At 41.5% G+C, this 24,028-nt stretch overlaps 1 protein-coding gene across 8 annotated transcripts in view; it reads right to left on the bottom strand.

Moving 5' to 3' along the window:
• LOC133480386 (arf-GAP with coiled-coil, ANK repeat and PH domain-containing protein 2-like) overlaps positions 1–23,716 on the bottom strand; it is a 60,617-nt gene extending 36,901 nt beyond the window's left edge. For 3 of the 8 annotated variants that reach the window (XM_061778290.1, XM_061778291.1, XM_061778296.1), the window contains exons 1-2: positions 23,274–23,711; positions 611–668 (exon numbers count right to left, since the gene is read on the bottom strand). In XM_061778290.1, coding sequence (XP_061634274.1) covers positions 611–668; positions 23,274–23,326 — 111 coding nt within the window. In that variant the 5' untranslated portion in view covers positions 23,327–23,711. Of the gene's footprint in view, positions 1–610; positions 669–23,273 lie in introns of all 8 variants that reach the window. The other 5 variants (XR_009789254.1, XR_009789255.1, XM_061778295.1 and 2 more) reach the window with 5 other exon arrangements.
• Between the last annotated feature and the right edge of the window lie 312 nt (positions 23,717–24,028).

The following is a 24,028-nucleotide window of genomic DNA, read 5'->3' as shown; positions in this document are numbered from 1 at the left end:
ATCCCAGACAGAGAGAGTCGTGATTGGTGCAGATTGTAATGGGCATGCCAGGCAAGAGAGCTAGAGGAAGACCAAAGAAAAGGTTGATGGATGTCGTGAGGGAACACATGAGCGCAGTTGGTCTTCCAGGAGGATGCAGGAGATAGGCTTACATGGAAAAGGATGACGCGCTGTGGCGACCCCTAGAGGGATAAGCCGAAAGGAAAAGAAGAAGATTTCGATATCTTGGATTTCACTTATTGCGGGGGTGAACTGGATTTGTAACCCCTGTGATGGAGGGGGAATTACTGCATACAGATAATCAGATAAAATTAACTATAAATTCACACTGGTAAGACAAAATTTGAAGGGTTTGGTCAGTTGCAAAACAACTGCTTCATCTGTTATTCATCTGATGTTGGGAAATTGCAATGTTTAGTGGAAAAGTGGTTTTCTTGAAACGCAAGCGTGTGTCATTTTAGGGTTGATACATTAGTGTTTCACTGAGCTGCTGTGACAAGAAATGGAATCAACTTCCAATATCACATTTACATGATAGCCTCTGAAGATGCAATTTAACACAACAGAACAAATGCACAATTGAGCAATGTTTTTCTTGGGTGGTACTCACTTTGTCAAGCTTGGATTCCAGTTCACATACGTCCCCCTCCACTTCCTCTATGGTAGCTCTGCAGAGGAAAATTACAACATTTGAAAAGAAATGTTATCTTGGCTTAATTCTGTTAACTTACTGGTCATCTGTGATACACCGATGCTTAATAGAAATGTTAAAAAAAAAAATAGTCAAAATTATGAAAGAAACTACACCACTAGTTTTATTGTTTTTGTTGTTTACTTTTCTATCATTGTGTCTTTAGATCAGGTTAATATAAATTGTTTGTACTACTGAAGGTACAGTATAAGAAATGCATGAGGTCAGCAACAGTCCTCTCAATGACATAAAAAGAGAGAGTGATTCAATAAATGGGGCAGATTAAAGCAGATGGATTAAGAGCAACACCCTTCTACAAAAGCGGAACATTTGCCAAATTCTCTCCAGCTGTTTGTTCCTTTCAAATGGAGCCACGGTTGCCACCAACATCATCTAGCATCATGTCACAGCACAAGAAGCTGCCTCAGCAGTGCTCTGCTTTTAGCAAGAGACGCTTAGATGAAGGAATCAAGTGGAAAAATGTGCAAGAGTCAGAGAAAACGTAATACAGAAAGTACAAAACACAGCAACCTACCGCATCGAAAATACTCAATTTCCTTATGCAACTAATCAAATCCACTTAGTAGAAAGTGACTTCTTATTTACTGCTTAGAGTTACCTTCAACAAAAATACTCAGTCCTAATGCAGGTGACACACAATGTGAACAGTGAGGAAAAAACATGCTGTGGTCATTGTGCGACCAAAGACAACATGACTATTACCTCAAAGCTTGTGAATGTACTGAAACCAACGGAATGTAGGCAAAACAGCTATCAAGTGTATTTATACTTATTGTTAAAAACATGCACTGGCAGCAAGTGAAGCTGTAGACATTCCAAACATAGCCCTTGCACCTGTGTAAATCAATTAATTTGCTATGTTTAGATACTACTTCCGATATACAGAAGTTAAAATCAACCAATCCATAGAACAATTCTGCTGTTTTCTTTGTGAGATACAGGTAACTAACATACTAGATTGAAAAAACATTGAAGTAGACAACAAGGACAAAGACATTTTATTTATTTTTTGAGAAGTAACTTTCTCGACTAGATATGGGCATTTGACTACATTTCCTCCATTTCCATTTTATGCTGATCGGCTTTAATGTCATAATTCGTCGATCCGATCATTTACTCCACGTCGCCGTCATATACAGTATATTTGAATCCAAAAGCTAATTTATTTTTAGCCTTGTCGCGTGTCTTTTGACATCATTTATGATCACTGGGCTTTGTCAAATCAAATGCGACCGGATACACTCGTTACCATGGCCACAACGACAACAACATTGGATTGCATATGTATTATGTTAGTCAAAAAAGAACAAAATGGGGGGAAACGTGTGGTGATGCTGGTGGTCACCAGTGCTCGAGAGAAGACGTTCGTTCAAGGATTGCTTGAGGTATGTTCACGTACTTTAATAAGATACAGCTCACAAGCAGCCAACAAAACGTTATGTAGCCTAGCAAGCCCGTGCTAGCACTATTGGTTGTACGTAAACATGCCAGAGTGCTGTTGAATCATGCTCTAAAGTTTTGGTGTGTGTTAAGTAATTTAATTACAATAAAGTAATTTAGGCGGCACGGTGGACGACTGGTTAGAGCGTCAGCCTCACAGTTCTGAGGACCGGGGTTCAATCCCCGGTCCCGCCTGTGTGGAGTTTGCATGTTCTCCCCGTGCCTGCGTGGGTTTTCTCCGGGTACTCCGGTTTCCTCCCACATCCCAAAAACATGCATTAATTGGAGACTCTAAATTGCCCGTAGGCATGACTGTGAGTGTGAATGGTTGTTTGTTTCTATGTGCCCTGCGATTGGCTGGCAACCAGTTCAGGGTGTACCCCGCCTCCTGCCCGATGACAGCTGGGATAGGCTCCAGCACGCCCGCGACCCTATTGAGGAGAAGCGGCTCAGAAAATGGATGGATGGATGGATAAAGTAATTTAATTACAGTAAGATAGCACTCAATATTTCTGTAATGTAATGTTGGTTTGACCTGACTGATTAGAATACGACCTGAATAGACAATACTTTTGAAGATACTCAGTATACAGTACACAAATATATACAGTAAATGAACAAGTCATTTAAATCATGTAATAAAAAATATATCAAATATTCACCAACTTTAAAAAGGGACTAGGAGGATTATTTTCTTTACATAGACTCTTGAAAAACTTGTGCAAACATGCTTATCTCATCTTTTCAAAGTGGCATCAATAAGTTTGCATCTGTGGAGAGCCCACATGCTGCTGTGACGAAGGCGGGGTAATGCAGGTATTTTGCTTCACGCGCATAGCACTTTTGGCAAATCATCTGACGTCTGGCTCGAGCAAAGCTAAAAAAAAGTAATGGAAACTGCACAAGGCACACAAGCAATGACTTTGTTCTAATTTTATCAGAATGAACTAAATTAGACTGCGATATGATATGTGGGGCTACTTTTGCATTTCAGAAATGTCATAGGTGAAGCTTACACAAAATCCCGACAGCAGTTTAGTGTCTGTAACTATACAGTATACTGTCTTCTGTGTACTAGACTCTGCCTTTTCTGTATATGACAAAACAAATATGAGAAACAAGACGTGGTTGAAAGCTGGGTAGTGAGGTTGAAGCTATGGCTTAGATAAAGACCGAGGTGTGGTTTGATGAAGTCTACTGCCCATCGAAAGGAAAAAAAAAGCCAGCTTTGTAAACCACATTAGCAAGGAAAAGGCCAATTCAGCACTCTAGGAATGTTTAGGTCCCTGTTCTCACTGAAGTGATATTTTGCCACAGTAAGGATGGTCTCTCTTAAAACTGGGATGTTCACGCAATTAAAAAAAGCTGCGGAATTCTTAAAATTGGTGCAACTGTGTCTCGTTCTGCTTGACAGGTTCAATGCAGCATGGTTTCACAGTTTCAAACGGTACTATTTTGAAGTCACCCCAAAACGAGGCAGGTAGAAAGAGACAAAAATAGTTTCGCAAATATAATATGGATTGTGAGAAAGAAAGGAATTTACACTGTCTGTGTTGTTTGCTCATAGATCACATTTATCTTTGCTGAGTGTTACACACTTGGACAAAATTATTGGTACCCCTCTGTTAATGAGAGAAACCCACAAGGATCAGAGAATTAACCACTGAAAATCAGAGTGCTTTTGAATTGTAGTTCAACAGAATTATTTAAAAAAACAAACTCATTAAACAGGCCTGAACAAAATTGATGGGACACCGAGAAAAGATTGAAAATAATTTGACCATAGGGACATGATTAAACAAGGTATGTCCTCTAACTAGCATCACAGGTGTCTTCAAACGTATAATCAATCAATTGGCCTACTTAAAGGGCACAAGTAATCACTGTGCATATTACATTATAACATACTATTCAGAAATTTAAGATCCATGGGACTGTAGCCAACCTCCCTGGATGTGGCAGCAGGAGGAAAATTTATGACAAATTGAAGAGACGAATAATATGAATGGTAATAAAAGAGCCCCGAACAACCGCCAAAGATATTAAAGGTTAACTCCAAGGTCAAGGTACATCAGTGTCAGATTATCCCATACATCGTTGTTTGAGCCAAAGTGGGCTTCATAGAAGATGACCAAGGAGGGCACACTGTTGAAAATAAATCATAATAAAGTGAGAGTGGAATTTGCCAAACTGCATGTTGACAAGCCACAAAGCTCCTGGGAGAATTTCCTATGGACAGATGAGGCAAAATTGGAACTTTTTGGCAAGGCACATCAGCTCTATGTTCAGAGACGCAAAAATGAAGCATACCAAGAAAAGGAGTTAAAAGGCCTGCCTGCAGTCCAGACCTGACTCCCATTGAAATTGTGTGGCGCATTATGAAGCGTAAAATATGACAACGGAGACCCCGGACTGTTGAACAGCTGAAGCTGTACATCAAGCAAGAATGGGAAAGAATTCCACCTACAAAGCTTCAACAATTAGTGTCCTCAGTTCCCAAACATTTCTTGAATGTTGTTAAAAGAAAAAGTGATTTAACGCAGTGGTAAACATGACCCTGTCCCAGCTTATTTGGAACGTGTTGCAGCCATAAAATTCTAAGTTAATGATTATTTTAAAAAATCAGCTAACTAAGTCGACCACAAAAATCCGTCGACGCAAAAATGTCTGCCTCAAGGCAATAAAAGAATATTTGCACCGCCTGTAACAAATTTGCACAGCCCGGAACGATTTGGTCGCTGTCCATGTTTTCTGCATGGACATTTGTTGCAGACAGACGCACTGTTGGGCTAGTGCAAAAGCATTGACAAAAACGACAGATGAGCATCTGTAAGTGATTTTGAGGAAACTATATTGTCAAAAGTATTCGCTCACATCCTATTCCTAATCCATACGGTTCAATATGACGTTGGTCCACCCTTTGCAGCTATAACAGCAACTCTTCTGGGAAGGCTGTCCACAAAGTTTAGGAATGTGTTTATGGGATTTTTTTTACCATTGTTCCATAAACCCATTTGTGAGGTCACACACTGATGTTGGCCTGGCTCTCAGTCTCCACTCCAATTCATCCCAAAGGTGTTATAACAGGTTAAGGTCTGCTCTGTGCAGGCCAGTCAAGTTCGTCCACACCAAATTCACTCATCCATGTCTTTATGGACTTTGGCTTGTGCACTGCTCCACAGTAATGTTAGAAATTGAAGATTAGAACTGTACCCACAAAGTTGGGACCATGGAATTGTTCAAAATATTGGCTCCTTCGTTCCAGTGAAAGGAGCTCATAATTCAGCATACAAAAGAGCTTTTGGACAATTCATTGCTCCCAACTTTGGAGGAACTGTTTGGAGCTGGCCCCTTCCTCTTCCAACATGACTGTGCACAAGTGCACAAGTCAAGGTCCATAAAGACATGGATGAGAGAGTTTGGTGTGGATGAACTTGACTGGCCTGCACAGAGTCCTGACACCAACCTGATAGAACATCTTTGGGATGAATTAGAGTGCAGACTGAGAGCCAGGCTTTCTCGCCCAACATCACTGTGTGACCTCACAAATGCATTTCTGTAAGAACGGTAAAAATTTCCCATCACACACACTCCTAAACCTTATGAAAAGCCTTTTCAGAAGAGTTGAAGCTGTTATAGATGTAAAAGGTGAACCAATGTCATATTAAACCCTATTGAAAATGAAGGAGACGTCACTTCAGATCTTATGTAAGTCACAGCACATGAGCGAATACTTTTGGCAATATAGTGTATAACGTGACGTATGAGTGATCTAAATGGTAGTTAGCGTGGGTTTTGTTTTACCTAAAATGGTAATTGCTAGTGCGCTAATGCTAATCATGAATGCTAACCGTTTAGCAAAGGCTGATTTTGTTGTCTCAAATTCTGATCAGAGTTTATACCTTACACTCACAGGGCTCGAGACTGCGACTGCTTTTTTCAGCTTGTGCGATAAAAAAACATTCAGTCGCATTTGTGTGAGATCATGTTTTAATGGTACAAAGTTGTAATTTTTCCACTGCAATCTCACCCTCCTGCATGAGAGAGAGCCTGTGAGAGAGAGCAAATGCAAGAGAGCGAGTGCACGAGCGAGAGAGAGAGCGGTGACGCCGTCTCGATCATTGTTTGGAATTCCATTTGAGTTATAAGCGACCTGCGGGCTGCAACATAGTAATTGACTGCTTCTTCCAGACGGGACACGCTATTATCAACAGCACCGTCACATACATGCGCACCACATATGCGTGTCACAGACAGGATAGTACGCCATTGTGTCTGGCCAGCGGGCACCATGTAGCTATTGACGCTGGCCCGCTACTTATTCAATTTAAATGACAAGAGTGAGCCTTCAACTCATCAGTAATACCGGTGAGCAAGCTAGCTAGCCCGCACTTACCTTGTTGAGTCCGGTAAGCCGGTAAACTCCTCCAGCCACAAGTCACCTACAGCTTTTCTTTTCACATGCAACATTACCAATGCTGCTAGATTTGTCACAGGAATAAAACCAGAAGTTGTTTCCCTGAGTGACGTCCCATATGATCGTCTCAAAATTACGTATGTGTGTGTGTGTGTTAAAATCGTTAATTGCAGCCCTACTAATTACATTTAAATACATTTTGATTACTACTGAAAACAGGTGCCTTGGATGTTTCCTCTAAAAAAATGGTGTGTGTGGAGGGGGGGGGGTTAGGTTAGGGTTGGGGCGGGGGGGGGGGGCTATACTCCTACCTACAAAGATAACCTGCTTAAATTTGTCTGTTGTTTTCATTTCACCCTTGGATGTTTTCTCTAAAAAAATTTATTAAAACTACGGGTGTAATGATTTGTTTTAGCAAAGATTTGATTCTTATCACAATTTGTGATTCCCGATTCGATACAAGGACATTATTGATTCATTTCGAACGATACGATGGAAATCTATCCATCCATCCATTTTCTGTGCCCTGGGTCGTCCCCGGAGTCTCCTCCCGGTGGGGACGTGCCCGGAACACCTCACCAGGGAGGCATCCGGGAGGCATCCAAATCAGATGCCCCGACCACCTCATCTGGCTCCTCTCAATGTGGAGGAGCAGCAGCTCTACTCTGAGCTCCTCCCAGATGACCAAGCTTCTCAACCTCTCTCTAAGGGAGAACCTTGAGACCCTGCGGAGGAAACTTATTTCGGCTGCTTGTATCTGCGATCTTGTTCTTTCGGTCACAACCCACAGCTCGTGACCATAGGTGAGCGTAGGAACGTAGATCAAACAGTAAAGTGAGTGCTTCACGTTTCGGTTTAGCTTCTTCATCACCACAACGGACCGATACAAAGTCTGCATCACTGCACCGATCTGCCTGTCGATCTACCGCTCTCTTCACAAGAGTGTCCAAGACATGCGGCCACAAGTCCGATGACACGACCACAAAGTCGATCATTGAACTGCGACCGAGGGTGTCCTGGTGCCAAGTGCACGTGCAGACACCCTTATGCTTGAACATGGTGTTCGTTATGGACAATCCGTGATAAGCACAGTCCAATAACAGAACAGTGCTTGGGTTCCGCCCAATCACGCCCTTCGAGGTCTCACTGTCATTGACCACATGAGCATTGAAGTCCCCCAGCAGAACGATGGAGTCCCTAGCGGGAGCGCTCTCCGGCACCCCCTCCAAGGACTCCAAAAAGGGTGGGTACTCTGAACTGCTGGCACAAACAACAGTCAGGATCCGTCCCCCCACCCGAAGGCAGAGGGAGGCTACCCTCTCGTGCACCGGGGTGAACCCCAACGTACAGGCGCCGAGCCGGGGGGGCAATAAGTATACCCACACCTGCTCGGCGCCTCTCACCGTGGGCAACTCCAGAGTGGAAGAGAGTCCAACCCTTCTCAAGAGGACTGGTACCAGAGCCCAAGCCGCGTGTGGAGAGGAGCCCGACTATATCTATTCGGAACTTCTCGACCTCACACTCCAGCTCGGGCCCCTTCCCTGTCAGAGAGAGGACATTCCTTGTCCCTATAGCCAGCTTCTGTAGCTGGGGATCAGATCGCCAAGGTCCCTGCCTTACGCCACCGCCCAGCTCAATTCTGACATTGGTCAATGGTTCTCCTCTTGCTCGCCCAAATTTCGTCTTGGGGGTACTCTGCTATCGTTGTTAGTGGCTTGTGTGCTACAATAAGCTAACCAGCTTGAAAGGCTTCAAAGTGCCCAGCGATTTGCCGTCTCACACACACATCCTTAATGATAATTTATGGCGAGCCTCCTTCTCATCTGCCATCCACCACACAGATGGACGTCGTAAACTCAAACTACAAAAGATCAACAAAGCGGCGGACCCAGACCTTGTGTCCCCATCCTTCCACAATGTCTGCGTGGACCAGCTCGCGCCAGTCTTCACACAGATCTTCAATAGATCTCTGGAACTGTGTGAAGTACCATCCTGTTTCAAATGCTCCACCATCATCCCAGTCCCCAAGAAACCTGCAATCTCGGGTCTGAATGACTACAGACCTATCGCCCTGACATCTGTGGTCATGAAATTGAATGCTTCGTGCTGGACCACCTCAAGACCGTTACAGGACCCCTGCTGGACCCCCTGCAGTTTGCCTACCGAGCAAACAGGTCTGTGGATGACGCAGTGAAGATAGGGCTGCACTTCATCCTAGAACATCTCGACAGAGCGCTTGAGGCAGTTCTACGCAGCAGTCATCGTCTCAGTCCTGTGTTCATCCATCACAGTCTGGTTTGGTGCTGCCACAAAAAAGAACAAACTCCGACTGCGACGGACAATGAGGACTGCCGGAAAAATCACCTGTACCCCCCTACCCACCCTTGAGGACTTGCACACTGCCAGAACTAAGACAATAGCTTGTAAAATCCTCTTGGACGCTCCACATCTTGGTCACCACCTCTTCCAGCTCCTTCCCTTAGGTAGGTGCTATCGATCAATGCAAACTAAGACAAATATGCCATTCCATTGCTAGAGGCTAAGTGACTCTTCATAGTGTGTTTTGTTTTTATGTCTCAAAAGTATTTTTTGTCCAAATGGCTATCTATTGTCATACTAGACCGGCTCCAACTACAGGAGACAAATTCCTTGTGTTTTTGACATACCCAAATAAAGAGGATTCTGATTCTGACTACACGTTTACAGCATGAGGGAAAATATGATACCATGTTGACCTAATGACAAATGTGCACAATTTTGCCAATATCGCTTAATAAGACAGACCATATAAGTGAATGTTCCATAAAAAAGTCCAAAATGATAAACTATGATGTAACTATGAGTCTAACCTTTTCAAAACCTCGGACAAACTAATAGACTGCACCACAAGTTGGTATTTCGAGGAAAAGCACATTACCAGAGAGAGACAATCACAAGCGTTGGCTTTAGAAATGGAAAGTAAAATAAAATTTGTAATTATGGAGATTTCTAAAAGCCACTGTAATTTAATTACACATTTTCTCCCAAGTATGTAATCGATTACGATTATATCCATCCATCCATCCATTTTCTGAGCCGCTTCTCCTCACTAGGGTCGCGTGCGTGCTGGAGCCTATCCCAGCTATCATCGGGCAGGAGGCGGGGTACACCCTTAACTGGTTGCCAGCCAATCGCAGGGCACATACAAACAAACAACCAGTCGCACTCACATTCACACCTACGGGCAATTCAGAGTTGTCAATTAACCTACCAAGCATGTTTTTGGGATGTGGGAGGAAACCGGCGTGCCTGGAGAAAACCCAAGCAGGCGCGGGGAGAACATGCAAACTCCATACAGGCGGGGCCGGGGATTGAACCCCGCTCCTCAGAACTGTGAGGCAGACGCTCTAACCAGTCGTCCACCGTGCCGCCGGATTACAATTATATAAATTCTGTAAATAAATTATAATTAATAAATAAAATAATTATATATATATATATATATATAATAAATTAATAAAATATTAAAATTTTTAATTATGTAGATTTCTAAAAGCCACTGTAATTTAATTACACATTTTCTCCCAGGTATGTAATGGATTACAATTATATAAATTCTGAAAATAAATTATGTAATCTCATTACATGTAATTCGTCACTCCCCAGCACTGGGTGTTACACAGATCACAGTAAATTAATCAATCCAAACCAAATAGCATCCATCCATTCATTCTCTGTACCATTTAGGCTTAACCTCACTATAGTAAGTAGGTATGCTGGAGCCTATCCCAACTGACTTTGGGCAAGAGGCAGGGTACACGCTGAACTGGTCGCCAGCCAATTGCATCCAAATACCAGTGATTGTTCTTCTTTTATGATGCCCTCGTACCACGGCCACGACAACAACAATCGATAGCGTCGTGTGTACTATTAAGAACAAAATGGGGGAAAATGTGTGCTGGTGGTCGGGAGAGGACTTAATTCAAGGCTTGCTTGAGGTATGTGCACGTAATTTTAATACGATACGGCTCGCAAACAGGCAACAAAACGTAATGTAATGTAATGCACTAACGGTTGTACCGGCGTTCTGTCGAATCATGCTTTAAAGTATTCTAATTAAATTACTTCACACACACAAAAAGTAAATGAATTACAGTGAGTTAGCACCCATTATTTCTGTCATGTTATAATGTTGGTTTGACCTGACTGATTAGAATACATGACATTTCAAGATATTTTTGAAGATACGCAGAAAACAGTACACAAGCATATACAGTAAATGCATATACAGTAAATGAACAAGTCATTTAAATGGACACATTCCTCCATCTTGTGATCAGATTGGTGATCGTTTCTTTTAAAAAATCCTGATCGTATCAAGCTTACCCCCTTTTAGAGAGGGCATCACTTGGCGGCTTTACGGCATAAAGGACAGGTCTGTCCCTATCCCCTATTAATAGCGGGGGTTTCACTGTATACTGTGATTACGAGACTTTACACCGATTTTATCGGGCTGATCGGTATCGGCCGATATTTAGCATTTTATGCTGATTGGCTGATCGGCTTTAAGGTCATAATTCTGCAAAAGACATTTACTCCGCGTCGCCATCCTGCACAGTATATTTGAATCCAAAAGCTAGTTTATTTTTAGCCTTGTCGTGTGTCTTTTGACGTAGTATTGGAAATATCTGACGGACAATAAAGTTATTTAAAAAATAAAATAAAAAATGGCGGTGTAGGACAGACAACACGTCTGAGACAGACAACACGTAATGCCGGATCAGATTACAAGACAAATTTGCTCTGTCATGATTACACTGGCGGACTACTGCAAAAAAATCTTGTATTCCGATACCACCGCATCCCGTTTTTTACGATTATTGGGCTTTACCTTGTCAACTCAAATGTGACCGGATACACTCGTTGCCGTGGCGACGACAACAAGAGTGGATCGCGCAGACTGTATTCTCAGGACAAAATAGGGAAAAACGTGTGTTGGTGGTCACCGGTGCTCAGGACAGGAGAGGACGTTTGTTTAAGGATTGTTTGAGGTATGTTCACGTACTTTTAATACGATACGGCTCGCAAGCAGGCAACAAAACGTTATGTAGCCGAGCTGCAAGCTATTGCTAGTGCTAAAAGTTGTACGTAAACATGCCGCCGTTCTGTCGAATCATGCTCTAAAGTTTCGGTGTGGGTAAAGTAATTTAATCAAATTTAATAAAGTAATTTAATTACAGTAAATTGACACCCATTATTTATGTCATGTTGTAATGTTGGTTTGACCTGACTGATTAGAATACATGCTCTGACTAGAGCAGTGATTTCCAAGCTTTATAGAACCAAGGAACATATTTTACAAAAAAAATCTCACGGCACACCGACAAACAAAAATGTCACAAAAAGTGGATACATTAATTACTGTATTTACTTCCTGCCATCTAATAGAAGACCATTCATTTGTTCTCCATCACTATGCCTCTCTGGCATAAATAGAGGAACAAAGACACTTTATTGTAAATATAGTTTTTGAGCAATTAAGTACATATATACAGTAAATGAACAGGTCATTTAAATAGACATTCCTCCATCTTGTGATCAGATCGGTGATCAGTTATCGTTTTTTTAAACTCGCTGATCGGCCCCAAAAATCCTGATCGTGTAAAGCCTAGTGATTACTGATTGGTAGGTATGTCCCAATCCAACTTTTTCACTTCCAATCCGATACCAGTATTGCAGGCTTGAATTTTGGCCAAGACCGATATTGGTCCAATCCGATAACAGCAATAATCATACATATACTTTACTTATTCTGTAGTATGGAATGTTAGAAAAGGCTTCATGAAGTGATATTCGTCAAACAGAGAACAATAATCAGCAACAGTAGGTATGAGAAAAATTTATTGTTAACCAATGGGTTACATCAAGTGACTTTAAGGGTGGTATAATCTGAGATTTTGGATCCAGTCTGATCCGGTCCGATACTCGCTTTTTTGCTGATATCGGACCAATTTCTCAATTTCTCCTGCTGTTGTAGAAAACACCAATGAAGGCTTTAACAACATCAACAAGATGAAATCATTATTTAAAGATAAATATTTACACATGCTGCTGGGGGATTCTATTTGCTCTTTAAAAGGGGTGAACATTTAGTGCGGCCTGAAGGTGTACAATTACACCGTAGGACAAAGCCTGTCAATCCCCACAGTTAATTACCATTACAAAAGTCCATTAAAAAGGAAATGGCCTACAGATTAATTAAATCAACCAAACAACCGGGCCATCATGCTAACAAGCACACATCTTGCCTCCCAAGAGACACTCATCTATGAGCACTGCTTACCAGGTGCAGGTTCAGTCTCTGTGATCTGTTGACTCGACAGCTGTCAGTGACTCAGGGGAAAGCGGGAACGTTGGAACAATTCTTTCATATCACAGAAGTCAGCTCAGCTCGAAATAGGCATCACAGATATGCATGTGTTCACAACCGAACGACCGGGCCAAATCCTGAGGCAGAACCACTTTCCTGAGGCATCAACCTGCTGCGTTTCATCTCTTTAAATGGAATCTTATGCCATTTTAATTAGCATTGTACAGCACTATACAGTGGAACCTCAATGTAACTGACGACTCGCGTGAGAAGGTGGGAGGGGGGTGGGGGGGTAGTTTTCCGATATACCCGAATGTCTGTTACATTGAAGCTCTTTTTTTTTTTTTTTTTTTTTTTTAGGCCATATGCATACAAAAATAGTTTTGTATTTTTTTTTCATGACCTAAAACACCCAGTACAGTACAAGGTTATTGAAAATAAATGGAAAACAAAAACCTTGAACCTTAAAAGTTTCACATTTTATCCAAACTTATGACACTGGTGTGCTTGGTCACGGTGACATTGTTGACGTACAGTACTCATAATAGGCGAAACACTTTCATGATATGCGAGGACTTAGTGTGCTTCCTAGTTCCAAATCTTTTGCCAAAGGCGAACGGCTTGACAAAAAAACTGTTACTGTACCAAATATAGCAATTTCCAGACTCCAAAGACTTGTGCTTTATATTTCTTAGAGCCATGCCGCTCTCTCTCTGCCAGCCCTACAGGTACTATAGACAATAGATAGAACCATCATCACATGGCCGCCACATCAATGCCCCACATTCAACATGACTGCCACGTAGGCACAGGAGGCACGTCTTTTGGAATTGGATCTAGTCATATTGTATATCTGTGACCCGGAAATAAGTCAGTCCCACTCTCTGCCTCCATTGCGCAACAGCGCCAGCAAATTAACAGCGGACAATTCTGGAACTAACAGACTTTGTCAACAGCAGTGTAAGTGACAAATTTTACGATTTGTATAATACTAAAACAAGTTTTGGACATACTGTTTGGTCCTGACGGTCCGTTTTATCCGATACACATATCGGGGTCCGTTTTATTGAGGTTCCACTGTACTTTGTGATAAATGTTGCTCACTCGACATCCACTGCAGCCTGGTCATCCCGAAAGGGGATCCCTCCATCCACGGTACCTTTTCAAAGTTTCTTCCTTTTTCCCCCCCAAATGGGGTTTTGAGTTTTTCCTCGCCCGCTTGGGAAGTTTAGTTGTCGTCAATCTTTGCCAACTGTGGGCCTGTGAATTCCTTTGAGACTCTGTGATTAAGGGCAATACAAATAAACTTGACAAGACTATTTTATCTATGGCTACATTATGAATTATATAGTTAAGTATTGTTGTAAACCACAAAACGTGTTATTTTATACTGTACTACATTAAATTGCGGCAGCCGCCTGGCTGGTCGCTTACTACAAACCATCAATGTGTGAAAGTTTATTTACGAAGTCATCCTCGACGAAATGGACCTGAACACAGAACAATTCTGGTTCCGAAAATGCTTAGTTATTAAAAAAAAAAAAAAATACAATTGAAGCTATTTATACCTCAACTCGTCTGAATTTGGCAGGTGATGCAAAGCTCTACAGATGACGCAGTATATATGTCACTCAGCCAGTTTTTCTATGGGTGTGTAACACCCACGAAGTAGGGAGGTATTTGAATAATTAGTAACTTTCTACATCACAAACACAGAAATATGATTGGGTCACTTTGCAAGCCCTATGCCGTTTATCGTCTTTTGCACTGAATCCACAAAACGCGTAGATGTCAAATTAAAACTAGGTCACAGATTCATTTTGACCTATTTAATGCTTGAAAGAGTGGGAAATAGAATTTTGATGGTAGGGGACCTTTAAAGAACAGAAATCAATGTAACCCCACCCCTCCAAAAAATATAATGTATCAATTAAATTGATAAAATGCCAAGCCCTATTTGTAAAATTAAAAAATTACATGCGTTCAAGTGAAAGTGGGTACTGCAGCTAGCCAATCGTGGGCTACGATTAGCAGCTCAGAGCAGTATTACGTTACTAGAAACACATTGCTAAATTTATACCTCCCTGACAGTAAAAAACATCTTTGTAAAGTTGAAATTCTTTCACACAGCTCTTGTATAGGATTAGTATTACTGATTGCATCTAGTCATATAGTAGCAGAAATAATTCTGTGAAAGGTGTTTTAATGATCATCGTAGCAGGACAGCGAAGCATGTACCGTATATACTTTATGCATCTCGTAGATTTATCAGGTTTGACAAAAAAAAAAAAAAAAATAGAAGTCTTGTCTTTTCACCAGGCTGAAAGCATGGTTTATGAACATGGACAGCTCCTAGGATAAAATGACGATGAGTGCAAAAAAAAGAAATGACCGTGCCAAATTACCACTTGAAAACAAGCCTCTCTCTTTGGGGGCTCCATATTCTCTGGCCCAAATTTTAAAGCAAACACTAAAATGGAAACAGATGTTGGGTGAATGGAACAGTTCTCCACTCTGCTGTTGTATGGATCATGTTTTAATCCATTCTCTCCCGCTTTATCCTCCACTCTGACCAAACAAAAGCCGTTTTGTGTGTGTGTATGTGTGTGCGGAATTGGAGCTAAATGTGGTATGAGTGGCAAACTGGAAATAATCTGTGATTCATCCAAACGTGATAAGTCTGCAGTGGCGCGAGGATAGCCAAGTGATGACTTTACTACACGGCTTAAGGTCACCTAAGAAATAGATGTTTGTGGTTATGACTGCACAGCATTCTGGGAAATACAGTCCCCTCCAAATGTATTGGAACGGCAAGGTCAATTCCTTTGTTTTTGGGTTGTATACTGAAGACATTTGGGTTTCAGACCAACAGATGAATATGAGACAAAACTTCAGAATTCCAGCTTTTATTTCATGGTAGTTAGATCTAGATGTGTTAAACAACTCAGGACAGAGCACCTTTTGTTTCTTTTCAAGAGAGAAAAAGTATTGGAACAGACATTATTATATTAATTTAAAGTGAATAACATTTAATATTGGGTGGCATAACCCTTACTTGCAATAACTGCATTAAGCATGCAACCCATTGACTTCACCAGACTTCACATTCTTCAACAGTCTAAGACCTTCCAGATTTTTTTCCTGATGAAATCCTTTGTTGTGTTGGCAGTGTGTTTTGGGTCATTGTCTTGTTGCATGATGAAGCTTCTCCCGATTAGTTTGGATGCATTTTTCCATAAATTTGTTAAATTTGGACAGACAAAATGGTTTTCTAGACTTCAGAATTCATTCTGCTACTACCATCCTGAGTTACATTTTCAATAAAGACCAGTGAGCCCGTTCCAGAAGCAGCCATGCAAGCCCAAGCTATGACATTACCTCCACCATGCTTCACATATGAGCTTGTGTGTTTTGGATCATAAGGAGATCCTTTCTTTTTCCATACCTTGGCCTTTCCATCACTTCGGTAGAGGTTAATCTTGGTCTCATCAGTCCATAAAACCTTGTTCCAAAACTTTTGTGGCTCATCTCTGTACTTCTTCGCAAAATCCAATCTACCCTTCCGATTCTTTTTGCTGATGAGTTGTTTGCATCTTGTGGTATGGCCTGTATATTTCTTCTCTTGAAGTCTTCTTCGAACAGTTGATTGTGATACCTTCACCTCTGCCCTGTGGAGGTTGGCAGTGATGTACCGGAGCTGCTGAGACAGTTCTACACAGCGGTCATCGAATCAGTCCTGTGTTCTTCCATCACAGTCTGGTTTGGTGCTGCTACAAAAAAGGACAAACTCCGACTGCAACGGACAATCAAAACTGCTGAAAGGATTGTCGGTACCCCCCTACCCACCCTTGAGGACTTGCACGCTGCCAGAACTAAGACAAGGGCGTGCAAAATCCTCTCGGACCCTCCCCACCCCGGTCACCAGCTCTTCCAGCTCCTTCCCTCAGGTAGGCGCTACCGATCAATGCAAACTAGAACTAGTAGACATTCCAACAGCTTCTTCCCTCTTGCAATCAACTTCTTGAACAGCTAACTTACAATTCCATTACAACAAGCTGGCAATTTTTTGACTTGAGTTCGTTGTCACATTTCTGTATTCTGTATTATGTATTACTCGTGCACTCACTGTAGTTGTCTCGCCGTGCTGCACTATTTGCATATAGTGGCCACTCATGCCAGAGTAGTATCTGCTTCATTTGCACACTGATTGAGGAGTATCTGTAACATTTGCACAACCATTGTCCCAGATTATCGCAGTACTCGTCACTTTAAACCGCATACACTCCTTGAAGTCTCAGTGCCCTTTGCACAATGGTCATTGCACCGGACTATTGCGTCATTAGCCATTCGAACTGAGGACTCTGCATCTTTTTGCACAATTGTTGTTTGTTGTTGTTTTTTGTCAATGTCTTTATGTCTCCAAAGTGTTCTGTAAATTGACTGTCTGTTGTACTAGAGCGGCTCCAACTACCGGAGACAAATTCCTTGTGTGTTTTGGACATACTTGGCAAATAAAGATGATTCTGATTCTGATTCTGATTCTGATGTAACTGACTGTTGTCTTTGGGTGTCTCTCCACAGCTCTCACAATGTTTCTCTCATCAATGTTTCGATGTCTGTTGCTCAGTACAAGTGGTTTCTTTTTCAGGACATTCCAAATTGTTGTATTGGCTATGCCCAATGTTTGTGCAATAGCTCTGATCGATTTTCCCCTCTTCTCTCAGGTTCAAAATTGTTTGCTTTCCGTGAACATACCTCAAACAAGCCTTAAACGAACATCCTCTCCTGTCCTGAGCACCGGTGACCACCAACACACATTTTTCCCCATTTTGTCCTTACAATACCGTCGGCGCGCTCCACTCTTGTTGTCCTCGCCACGGCAACGAGTGTATCCGGTCCCATTTGAGTTGACAAGATTACGTGTTGCCTCTCTCCGACCTGTTGTCTGTCCCACACCGCCAACGTTTATTTTTTTTATTTTTTTTTTTTACATAACTTCTTTGGCTGTCAGATATTTATAACTACTACGTCAAAAGACACGCGACAAGGCTAAAAATAAACTAGCTTTTGGATTCAAATATACTGTGCACGCGGCGACGCGGAGTTAATGTCTTTTGCGGAGCCGATCAATGACCTCATTGATCAGATCGGCGAATTATGACATTAAAGCCGCTCAGCCAATCAGCATAAAATGCTAAATATCGGCCGATACCAATCAGCCCTATACAATCGGTGTAAAGTCCATTTTTTTTCTGCCTTAATATTAACGAGGGCTGCAGCTATTGAATATTTTTAGTGTGGAATATTATACATTTTATCCCATTGATCAATCAAGTAATAGGATGAAAAATGATTTTGCATTATTAAACATCAATACAAAATATGCATATGTGAGGTGCAGGTATTATTTTTGTCCACTTGGGGTCATCATAATCATGTTTTACACTGTAATACAGTGGGGTACGGAAAGTATTCAGACCCCCCTTAAATTTTTCACTCTGTTATATTGCAGCTATTTGCTAAAATCATTTAAGTTCATTTTTTTTCTTATTAATGTACACCCCTTAGCCGGCCCCCCCCCCGCCTTGGATAGCCTTTTTCCAGTTACTTACCCCCGACACTGCCCTCTACCGCCTAACATCATCCACATTTGGCTAGTCTTTCTTCGATATTATGATCTATCCTCCCATCAGAGAGTTTTTGGGACAATCATTCTATCCATTCAAAGGTAATAATCAAACAACTTGATTACTTCTTAACTATTTATATACTCGAACTTTCATATCATACACCCACCAATATAATCACAAAATTAAACCCCCGCACAACCCCCCTCAACCATACTCTTTCCTTAAAATATAATCCTAAATATACCTCAATCCCCATATATTTCACCTCCTACCCCCTATCCACTCAACAAAACAACATCCCTCCCCCCCTCCCCCACCCCCCCCCCCCTATCCCCACATGCCCTCCATCCCCCTCCCCCCACATAATCTATAATCTATCCCACCATACTTCTGTCCCCCCCCCCCGCTCTTATACTCTCATAAACAACTCCCACACAACCCCCCCCACAAAGCAGCCCCACAATCCACCACACAAAATTTATTCCCCTCTCCTCCACACAAACCTCCAACCAACACACAACAAACAATGCCCTCCCCCCCCCCCCCCCACCCCCCCCCCACCCTCCCCCCCCCCCCCCACCCCCCCCCTTAGAGAATCGTAAAGCCCACCGAATGCTACCCCCACCCCGCTAAACCCCCTGTTCAATGGATAATCTCACACCTCAACACCCCCAATTCCCCCACACACTCCGGGCCCCCCCTCCACCAACCGCTAACATTAGCAATAGATCATGGGAGGGATTTACCTTCAAATAAATATTCACACACAAACAGGTAATATAACAGACAGGTAATATAACAATACTCACAGGCATATATTATTCCTAATTTGTGAAAAAAAAGTTATATTCAAGTTTTATTAAGACTTTTTTTTAATTATTCTTTTTTTTAGCCAAATGTCAGAAGGTACAGTGGGGGGAAAGTATTTAGTCAGCCACCAATTGTGCAAGTTCTCCCACTTAAAAAGATGAGAGAGCCCTGTAATTTTCATCATAGGTGTACCTCACCTTTGAGAGACAAAATGAGAAATGTCTTTTTAGAATTTATTATCAAATTATGCTGGAAAATAAGTATTTGGTAAATAACAAAAGTTCATCTCAATACTTTGTTATATACCCTTTGTTGGCAATGACAGCGGTCAAAGGTTTTCACACACTGTTGCTGGTATTTTGACCCATTCCTCCATGCAGATCTCCTCTAGAGCAGCAACGTTTTGGTGCTGTCGGTGGACAACACAGACTTTCAACATCTCTCCAAAGATTTTCTATGGGGTTGAGATCTGGACACTCGCACTCCAGGACCTTGAAATGCTTCTTACGAAGTCACTCCTTCGTTGCCCGGGCAGTGTGTTTGGGATCATTGTCCTGCTGAAAGACCCAGCCATGTTTCATCTTCAATGTCCTTGCTGATGGAAGGATGTTTTCACTCAAAATCTCATGAAATCCCATTAATTCATTCCTTTACACGGATCAGTCGTCCTGGTCCCTTTGCTGAAAAACAGCCCCAATGCATGCTGCTTCTACCCTCATGCTTCACACTTCAGATGGCCCTGGACATGTACTGGCTTAAGCCGGGCGACACATCTAGGACTGCCGGCGTAGTGTGTTACTGATGGTAGCCTTTGTTACTTTGGTCCCAGCTCTCTGCAGGTCATTCACTAGGTCCCCCCGTGTGGTTCTACGATTTTTGCTCACCATTCTTGAGATCATTTTTACCCCACAGGTGGGATCTTGCGTGGAGCCCAAGATCATGGTCTTGTATGTCTTCCATTTTCTCATAATTGCTCCCACTTTTGATTTCTTTACACCAAGCTGCTTAACTATTGCAGATTCAGTCTACCCAGCCTGGTGCAGGTCTACAATTTTATTTCTGGCACCCTTTGTCAGCTCTTTGGTCTTGGCCATAGTGGAGTTTGGAGTGTGACTGTTTGAGGTTGTGGACAGGTGTCTTTTATCCTGATAACGAGTTAAAACAGGTTCCATTAATACAGGTAACGAGTGGAGGACAGAGGAGCCTCTTAAAGAAGAAGTTAAAGGTCTGTGAGAGCCAGAAATGTTTGTAGGTGACCAAATACTTATTTTCCATCAGAATTTGCTAATAAATTCTTTAAAAATCAGATAATGTGATTGTCGGGATTTTTTTTTTCTCATTTTGTCTCATAGGAGAGGTATAGCTGTGATGAAAATTACAGGCTTCTCTCACCTTTTTAAGTGGGAGAACTTGCACAATTAGTGGCTGACTAAATACCTTTTTGCCCCACTATAGGTCCATGCATGCATCGCACCACAGTACCCCTAAAACACCACGGTGCGCACAGGAGGAACACCAGATACAGTCATGGCTTTGTATAAAAAGACACAAACGCTTTTTCCCCCTGAATGTCTGACACGAAATCAGACTAAAATTTTCCCGTTTTAGGTCAGTTAGGATTACGAACATTATGTCTATTTGCTGAATGCCAGAATATTGAGAGAAGGATTTTTTTTCAGACAAATATATATAATAGACAATACAGTCACCCCAGGCATGCCAATGTTTTTACCCATGGCTGAATTTATTTTTTTACATTGTTTTTTTTATTTCTATTTTTTAATATATTATTTTGCTTGTTTCTAATTTGTTTTCAAGTTGTTCTTTTAAGTTATATTTAAAGTTGAGTTTTGGTAGTTAAATAAATAATGTTTATTAATTGTGATTTCAATAGCAATCAAAATAATCGTGATGGGCATTAGTTGTAACTTGTGGCCATTGCAGCTAGTGCATTAATGTTCTTATTACATGTTTATTTTGTTCATTGAAGCAACTGAAAGTGCCCCTGCCGCTGTGTCTATCCTTGACCACCTGTGGGGGCATTGCAATACATTTTAACTTGTGGTGGTAGGCTATATTAAATGAACTCACGATGTTTATATTACCTTGTGTTGGCGATCGTAAATGTGCTGTTGCGTAAGCCAGTTCTGATTTGCAGTAAAGACATTGCATTTTTTTATTCTCTATTTTAAAGTGGGAAATGATCCCTAATATTAGAGTTGTGCATGAGTCTGCAGTAATATTAGTCCGTGTGGAAGAATTATCACTGCAAAGCTTCGAGGTAGTGATTTCCTTTGACTTTATTTAATCAAATTACTCGACATAGGATATTTCAGTTTCAAACGGCGTGCAGTTAACTAGTTTTTCTGGACTGCGTAGGAATATGTGGTTAAGTGGCACAAGCAGACACATTCAGTTACTGCTGTATTTCTGTGACTTTCATAAAAATATTTACTGTAGTTGTGACTTTACTGCTGGCTTAGCATAGGTTTATGACGTTCCAACTTGCATACAAATTCAGGTTACATTGCTGCAGTAGAAACAGAATTCTTTGTAAACATGTATTTTCGATTCCTAATTCAAAATCCGCACAAATCTTGTGTCGATCGACCAGCATCTTGGAATGGATTGTACACGACTGTTGATTGTACTGTAGTTACAACTGCACTTTGACCCCGCGTGCAATAAAGGAGATGGATGACATGGTTTCAGTGGGGAAAGATGGCAGGCTTACCTATTTACAGGTATGAGTTCATCACTGATTGTCCATATCAGTCTCTGCTAAACAATGACCCAGCTAACCTGTCTGCTTGTCTAGTATCTTTGAGTCATTAATCAAACATCAATGATGACAAGATCAAACTGCAATGATTCAGCATTTTCTGTTCTTGGGGTCGAAAAATAAATGTAACCATGCGGTAAAGAACATGAAATTAAAAGATTGCTTTAAGACATGATTGCACTTATTGTTTTGACCAGCCAACTCTAACAATCACAAGAGCTCAATACTAAAATGCTCCACAAATGAGTCTAACATCTGTTCCTCATTTTTATGAGGAATGTTGCAGAATCACAAAATGAGGAGGCCGAGAAAGGCACGCAAGAGGTGGTTTCTCAAATGTCTGGAAAATGCAAAATGAGGGCAAATAAAAAAGTTTAGGGCTAAAAATCACAATTTGAAAAAACGCTATTTGCTTGACACATTGAAAGAAACTGGCTACAGCCAGTGACCATAACCTTTTGTCACATACCAAATAACTCATTGGACTGCAAAGTGTGTCCACTGTCCAGTCATCAAAAGGTCACAACCTCATCAAATCGTGTGACATCATAGACTATGAGACATGACAGACATGAATGGTGGATTGTGGGAAATTAAGAGACACTTGGGAGTTCCACAGAAAAAGTGGCAAAAATTAGCAAAAGGTGATTTGTATTCAGTAGTCTACTTAATTGACTTATTTTCTGATAGGGATTCGCTCAACAATAATGAATATAAATAGAATTCAATCAAATCTTAATGAGCTATAAAAGCATCCACATTAAAAAGTGCTAGTGTATATTCTGCTGTAATATTAGAACATTATAAAGTCACACTGCATGATTAAGAGGTTTGCAAACATTATTAACAGAGGGGTATTGGGTCGGTTATTATTATTATTGACACTGTTTGGTCCGCTTTATATAATTGATCGTCATTAAAAGAGACCCACTTCTTACTATGGCGACAACAGTATATTGCTCAATGAGTTTGTTTCTCTGCCTGCTCGGCTGGCTTCAGCTTTCTTGAGACTAAAATAGCAATGTGGCAGTCGTCAACAAATTTTATGACAAATATACATTGGGGGAAATTTGACATATACTGTAAAAAACACACACACACACACACACACACACACAGTTGTCATCGCTCACCTGAACCGTGGGGAGTCCTTCAAACATTCCTCGAAATCCACAGTTATCTTCATTTTCCCGTTCTGCACGTTAACCTCAAAAACCTGAGCGCTGTTCTGTTGTCAAGACAGTAATCCAGGATGAGTCTTTGTGGCTAATTAGCTTGTTTGCTAACGTTACTGTACCGAGTCGCTGGCTCCGTCGCGGCTCTGCTTGCCGACCAGCCTCAAAAGGCCAGCAGCTAGGGTTCACAAATTGCACAAATGTAACCATAAACGAGTGCAAGTGGACCGCGATAACGCTGAAAGCTAAAGCGACTATTTCGGACACGGCAGTCAGTCACGGAAACAGAAAGTGTCGCCCTGTAGCTCGGTCACGGCAGCCAGTGGGAGGTCGGCTTTTCTTCCACGCACATACTATGGACTCGTACGGAGATCGTCTATACACGTAAGGCATTATGCGCCGCGATCGACTCCAAGCAGATGGCACGCATTTCCAGCCTTGGCCACACAGTGAGCATGCCCAAATCTTACATCTAAATTATCGGGTCATCAGACTCCCGATTCATAAAAATGTCTTTAATAAAACTGTAATTAATGAGGAACTGCGTGCAGATGTAAAAAATCAGGATTTTATTTGTTTTTAATTGATGACTGGTTGGTTATAACCAAAAAAAGTATAATAATAAACCAAGTTGTGTCAACAGTCCTGTAATAGAAATCAAACATTGATTAAATGTAGTTATATATTTTTACCAAAAAAGCCACACGTACATT

This window comes from Phyllopteryx taeniolatus, chromosome 7, assembly GCF_024500385.1.
Source record: "Phyllopteryx taeniolatus isolate TA_2022b chromosome 7, UOR_Ptae_1.2, whole genome shotgun sequence".
NCBI lineage: Eukaryota > Metazoa > Chordata > Actinopteri > Syngnathiformes > Syngnathidae > Phyllopteryx > Phyllopteryx taeniolatus.
The sequence above is the reverse complement of the archived record's forward strand: the minus strand, read 5'-3'. Positions and strand labels throughout refer to the sequence as shown.